The sequence below is a fragment of the Tupaia chinensis genome, unplaced genomic scaffold (genome assembly GCF_000334495.1).
Source record: "Tupaia chinensis unplaced genomic scaffold, TupChi_1.0 Scaffold000279_1, whole genome shotgun sequence".
Taxonomy (NCBI): Eukaryota; Metazoa; Chordata; class Mammalia; order Scandentia; family Tupaiidae; genus Tupaia; species Tupaia belangeri.
Window position 1 is genome coordinate 477,841 of NW_006159762.1, and position 6,975 is coordinate 484,815.

General features: G+C 42.8%; 1 protein-coding gene across 6 annotated transcripts in view; it reads right to left on the bottom strand.

The window, feature by feature from the left end:
- Window positions 1-5,058: 5,058 nt before the first annotated feature.
- The window catches only part of TMEM225B (transmembrane protein 225B), a 53,181-nt gene continuing 51,264 nt past the window's right edge, over window positions 5,059-6,975 (bottom strand). For all 6 annotated transcript variants that reach the window (XM_027772509.1, XM_006150153.3, XM_027772508.1 and 3 more), the window contains one exon: window positions 5,059-5,424. In XM_027772509.1, the coding sequence (XP_027628310.1) occupies window positions 5,252-5,424 (173 nt within the window). In that variant the 3' untranslated portion in view covers window positions 5,059-5,251. The remainder of the gene's footprint in view (window positions 5,425-6,975) is intronic.

Genomic DNA, 6,975 nt, shown 5'->3' on the forward strand with positions numbered 1-6,975 from the left:
GTGGGAGTCCAGCCACATAGCCATTACGCTAACTGCTGGTTCCCTCCCAGTGTGTTTTTCAAGCCACCAGGTCCAGGACTCAAACTGTGTAGTTAGACATATAGGATCCAGCCAACTTAACCGCGGTGCCACTGGCTTGCCCTCATTTTTATTTCTTTAGTTCCTTGTTTTCACTTTTCTTATCCTTTACATCCCTTACCATCCTGGTATTTATTTCGTAGAAAGATGGAGAGACAGTGAGAGAGATCATCCTCCAGGGGGATGACCATGTCTTCTCCTCCATTCTCCTCTAGGGATCTTGGACACACACACATACAGTGTGATTTTCAAGCTGCTAGGTCCGGTACTCAAACTGCATTCGGCCATGTGGGAGTCCAGCGCCTTAACCACCACACCACCTACTGGCCCTAGTCTTCATTTCTGATTTCTCATAGTTCTTTCTTTAGTTCCATCCGCTCCTATGTCATATTCTCTTGTTATCTGGCCATCACTTTCTGGGCTAGGACATTTCCTCTCTAAGGTGATATTCTGGTCTGTGGGTTTTTTTCTAGCTGCAATTGGCATCATTAAGTTTTTCATTTATCTTAGGATATTGCAGTATAATTTTCTTTAATTGGTGGCAACACTTTTCTGGTGCATTTTCTTATCAGTTCCTTAATTGGAATGAGTTTGATTTTCCTGGACCAGCTATCTACAGAACGATACTGAGGAAACTGAGTCAAGTATGTAAAGCATTCACAGTTTCTAGGAGCAAGGGTCTTTCTTCTATTGCTACATTGAAGGATACGTCTTTTAATATATGTTGGTAGTTCCCTGTGTAGCCAGAATCTGATTCTTACATGCTAACTTAGTCCAGGAGGGCTTGTACTAACACTTCCTTCCTTCCATTCAGCACCAGTCAGTGCTATCAAGGGACATTGTCATTTGCCTTCCAAGGTAGTCTCCCTCTTTCATAAGTGTTGCTTTTTGGGGCTGGCAGGTGGCATGGGGGTTAAGGGTGCTGTACTCCCACATGGCCGGCTACAGTTCAAGTCCTGGACCTGGTGGCTTGTTTTCTCACTTTGCCTCTCTCTCTCGCTCTCTCTCTGATCAAACTGGAAAATAATAATAATAAAGTTAAATAAAATAATTCTTTTTGTAAAGTGCTTTTTTATGCCAACTTTTACATTTTTTAATTATTTAACTTTATTATTATTATTTTCCAGTTTGATCAGAGAGAGAGCGAGAGAGAGAGGCAAAGTGAGAAAACAAGCCACCAGGTCCAGGACTTGAACTGTGGTCGGCCATGTGGGAGTACAGCACCCTTAACCACCATGCCCCCTGCCAGCCCCAACTTTTACATTTATTATACATTCTATTTTAGCATCAGAGATTAAATTTTTTGAGGCTGGCCCAGAGTCATTCCAGTTTCACCTGCTGCTATCTTGCCCGAAGGGGAAGGGCGTTGGTCTGGTTCAAGAAATGCTTTCTTATATATTTCCCTTTATGAGCCTTCATGCTCTTTCCATGCACTTCATGTCTCCCCAACACACACATCCCACCGTGTTTGTTCTCTGTCTTTTTCATAGCCATTCTCTCTAAAGATGGGTCCTTCTCAGGCATGTGAGGGTTAATACAGAATTTTCTAAGGATTTAGAATTTGCCACCATTATAATCCCTATGCATTCTCTGATCTACACCATTGCATCCACCATGCCAATCTCTCAGTTGTGGCTTTCCATATTGGTTCTGCAGGATTGGAGTGCTTTGGGCCACACATGCTGGAGTTTGTAGATCTCATCTATGCCTAGTTCCGCTGGCAATTATGGTTTCTATGTTTTCTAAGAGAAAAGTGAGAAGACTTGGAACTAGGCTATCACCATATCCCTATAAGAAACTCCCAAAATGCCTTTTGAAAATAAATTTAATAAGCTTAAAAATCATCTGAGACACTCAGTGGCTGTTAGTTTTTCGAGTATATATGTCTTAACTCCTCTGCTTGAGCCTCTTGAGAACAGAAGGTTCTGATACTTTTCTTTTTTTTAGAGAGAGAGATTTTTGCTTTAGGGTGCATGCACTCTCTGGAGAGACAGAAAGCGAGAAATCACCCCTCCCCATCCCCCCAGGAGGACGGCTATTCCACAATCCCTTCTCCTCCATTCTCCTCTCAGGATTTTGGGCACGCATGCACATGAACCTGGCTTGAGTTTTAAGCCACTGGGTCCAGGACTCAAATCACGGTCAACAATGTGGGAATCCAGTGATGTAACCGTTACGCCATCCATTGGTCCCAGTTCTGATACTTCTGTTTATCCGATGACTCACTGTACAAGGTCTACCTTCAATGAATATTATTCAACAGTCACAACAGGGACCAGTATGTGGTGTGGTGGTTAAGTTGCTGAGCTCCCGCATGGCCACCTGCAGTTTGAGTCCTGGACCTGGCAGCTTGAGAATTACACCGTGTGTGTGTGTGTGTGTGTGTTTGTACATGCCCGAAATCTCAAGAGGAGAATGAAGGAAGAGAAGGGATTATGGCAAGGCCATTCTCCCTGGAATGTGATTTCTCATTTTCTCTCTGTCTCATGAGCACATGCACCCTATGGCAAAAAAAAAAAAAAAAAACACTAAAAATCAAAGTGTTCAACAAAAAATAAAGGAAATTTTAAAAATAAAGGCACAACAGAGCTCACTTGTCTCTAGCCGTGTCCATCACATCTCCTGTCTAAAAAGACACCCATAGCTCCCTGCACATGTTTTTGAAGTTCCTTATAAAGAGTGGTGCTTGGGAACCAGCAGTTAGCGTAATGGCTATGTCGCTGGACTCCCACGTAGTCAACCGCGGTTCACGTCCCGGACCTGGTGGCTTAAAACTCACAAAAAAAAAAAAAAAAAAAACCACACTAAAAATCAAAGTGTTCAACAAAAAATAAAGGAAATTTTAAAAATAAAGGCACAACAGAGCTCACTTGACTCTAGCCGTGTCCATCACATCTCCTGTCTAAAAAGACACCCACAGCTCCCTGCACATGTTTTTGAAGTTCCTTATAAAGAGTGGTGTTTGGGTCTGGCAGGTGGTGTGGTGGTTAAGAGTGCTGAACTCCCACATGACCAACTGTGGTTCGAGTCCTGGACCCAGCAGCTTGCTTTCTCTCTCTCCCTCTCTGGTCAAATTGACATAAATAAAGTTCAATAAAATAGCTTTTTTTTTTTTACTTTTTTTGGGGGGAGGGGAGAGGGTTTTGCTATAGGGTACGTGTGCTCACCAGAAAGACAGAGATAGACAGAGAGACAGAAAGGGAGAAATCACCCCCAGGGGAGATGGCCACACCACAATCCCTTCTCCATTCTCCTCTCGGGATCTTGGGCATGCACGTACACACGCACAGCGTGAGTGAAAACACCAGGGCAAGAACTCAAACCATGGTCAACTACATTGGAGTCCAGCAACATAGCCATTATGCCAACTGCTGGTCTCTCAATAAAATAACTCTTAAAAAAAAAATGATGTGGAGCTATTGCTACATGACATCTTTGAGATGAAGAGTGGGCTTGGATCACTCTTCAAGCTTCTCTGCACTCAGCATTTGTACTTTAGCTATACCCATCCTAGTTGGGAGGCTGAGCACTCCCTGGCTGTAGACGCTATCAAACTGTGAATGGGGGCACTTGGGAGGTGCACTCAGGAAGTGTCTGGCCCTATGGAAGTGATGGAATGCAATATGCTGATAGGCTAACTTGCCTCTGTTTTCCCCCAGGAGCATAGACTCACTGAGCTCAGGCTTCCAGTCTTGGGAAGCTTTCACCTTTAAAAACCCCTAAACCTGGACAGCAGATGATATAATGGTTATGTCACTGGACTGCCACGTAGTTGACCACAGTTCAAGATCCAGATCTGGCAGCTGAAAACTCACAACAGGCATGTATGCATGCATGCCCAAAATCCTAAGAGGAAGGTAGAGGAGAAGCAATTATAGCATGGGCAAGGGGTGGAATTTCTCACTTTCTGTTTCTCTGTCTCTTTCCAGTGAATACACGCACCCTATAGCAAAAATCTCTCTTCAAAAACAAAACAAAACCATGAAAACCCGAACAGGGCCAGCAGATGGCATGATTATTAAAGTGCTAGACTCCCACATGGCCAACAGTGGTTCCAAGTCTTGGTCCTGGTGGCTTGAAAATCATGTTGGCAGGGCCAGCAGGTGGTACAATGGTTGGAGTCTGGATTCCCACATGGCCAACCATGGTTCAAGTCCCAGACCTGGTGGCTTGCTTTCTCACCTTCCCTTTCTTTTTCACACATCCTACAGGAAATTAAATAAAATAAATAATATTTTTAAAATAATTATTTTTATTTTTTAAAAAAAGGAAAATCATGCTGGGTGTGCATGTGTGCCCAAAATCCCAGGAGGAGAATGGTAGAGAGGGGATTGCACCCCTTGGAGGTGATTTCTCACTTTCCCTCTCTCTGTATCTGGCAAGGGCACATGCCCTATGGCAAAAACCTAAAATAAATAAATAAATAAATAAATAAAAATTAAAAACAACCCAAGCCTGCCCTCAAATACATATTTAAGAAAAGTTTCCAGGGTCAGCAGATGGTGTAATGGCTATATCACTGGATTCCCATGTAATCAACCACAGTTCGAGTCCCAAACCTAGTGGCTTAAACTCACACCAGGCACGTGTGCGTGTGTGTGTGCCCAAGATTCTGAGAGAAGAATGGAGAAGGAATTGTGGCGTGGCCATGCCCCCTGGGGAGTTACTTCTCGCTTTCTGTCTCTCTTTCTGGCGAGTGCACGTGCCCTATAGCAAAAAACTCTCAAAAAAGAAGAAAAGTTTCCTGCATTTAATCACACTTTTATCTTTTTATCTAGGGATATCATATTTTCTTTTTAATGTTATCAACTCAAACACTACTGTTGTGGTTATATTGTGTACAGTTTTTTACAAAATCTCAATTCACTTGATTATCTTGTAATACTCCTATCCTCTAAGCTCCATTTCTGAGGTACAAAGTAACATAATGGCCTTTCTTTTATTAAAAACACTTTTTAAAAATCACTCAGGAAGCTCAGAAGAGTTCAAAGAATTTTTAACGAATTTCAGATACAAACAAGATGGAATCATTATGAGCATGGGAAAATGGAGGGTTCATCTGACACTCGGAGCTCCTCAAAGGCAGCAGAGACTGGTGGAAAAGGGGGAGCTACACACACCCACATCATGCACTCACATAGCTTGCAGAAGGGGGTAAAGACAATATCCTGGTCTAGATGACTGTTTCCTCCTTCAGCAGTGTCTCCTTTTGTATTGAGCTCAGTTCTCCTCCCAAACTCTCCAGCTTCTCCAGGTGCTGGATCCCCTGGACCTCCTCAACGTTCTGGGAAGTGCGCCACAGCCAGCAGCTAAGGCAGGTTGTTTCTTGAGAGAGTGCAATGGCACCTGGGGAACCACAAAATGTGGGGCAGGTCAGAGAAAAAGAGAGTAGAGCTTGATGTCCTCCTCTAACGTGGGTCCTTCTGGTTCTGGACCTGACCGCATTCTCCTTCCAACTTACAGACAAAGAAAGAAACCAGTGTCTTTGAAGCACCCTCCAACCCCCATGTTTTTCCTTTTCTCTCTGTAAGGAGAAAGTGAGAAAGCAAGCTGCCAGGTCCAGGACTCGGTCTGCATAGTTGGTCATGTGGGACCTAGCCACCTTAACCACCACACCACTAGCCGGCCCTGGTTTTTGTTTGTCCTTTGATGCAGCTTTCTCACTTTCCCTTTCTGTCCCTCTCTGTCTCTCTGGTCAAATTTTTAAAATAATACATAAACTTAAAAAAAAAGTTCATTTTTAAAAAATGAATGACATCGGGGCAAGCAGGTGGTGTGGTGGTTAAGGGCACTGGACTCCCACCTGCCCAACCGTGGTTCGAGTCCCAGACCTGGTGGCTTGCATTCTCACTTTGTCTCTCTCTGGTCAAATTTAAATAAATAAGTAAATGTTAAAAAATAAAAATAATTCCTTAAAAAAATGAATTATATAAATTATTCTAACTTGGAACAATCTCAGGGATACAATGTTGATCGAATATAGTAAGTTCCAGAAGAATAAATACAGTCTGATTACATTTATATAAAGCTTCAAAGCATACAAAAATAAACAATATACTAAGTACATAGAGCCAGCCAGCAAATGGCATGGAAGTTAAGCCATTGGATCCCACATGGCTGAGTGCACAATTCAAGTCCTGGATCTGGCGGCTTGAAAATCATGCTGGAGACATGTGCATGCATGCCCAAAATCCTGAGAGGAGAATGGAGGAGAAGGGATTTGAGCGTGGCTATCCCCCTGGAGGGTGATTTCTTACTTCCCTCTCTCTGTCTCTGTTTCTCTCCAGTAAGCGTACATACCATACAGCAAACAAATGAAAAAGAAAATTTATGAGTGTAATAAATAAATTTCAGAACAGTTATTTCTGAAGTGGGAAAGAAAAGGAAAGGATCTTGAAAAACCATGGGTATTAGAGGGTGCTTCAAAGACACTGGTATTCATAATATTTTCATTAATTTTGAGGGGATATTTCCCCCATTTTAATGTGTCTAAAATAAGGTTGTGTCTTACAAGCCATAGCATCTTAGAATTGTACTTGGCACCAATTTTTCTTTCTCGGTGGTATCAATAATGGTATAACTTATAAGCAATAGATTCAATAAAATATGACTAGTTCTTGGGACCAGCAGATGGCATAATGGTTACATTGCTGGAATCCCACATGACTGACCACGGTTCAAGTCACAGACCCAGAAGCTTGAAACTCACACTGGGTACATATGTGCATGTGCCCAAAATCCTGAGAGGAGAAGGAGGACAAGAGGTTACAGTGTGGCTATCCCCTGGCAGGAGTGATTTCTTGCTTTCAGTATCTCTGTCTGTCTGTCTGTCTCTCTCTCTCTGTCTCTCTCTCTCTGGTGAGTATATGTGCCCTATAGCAAAAATCTCCCTCTCAA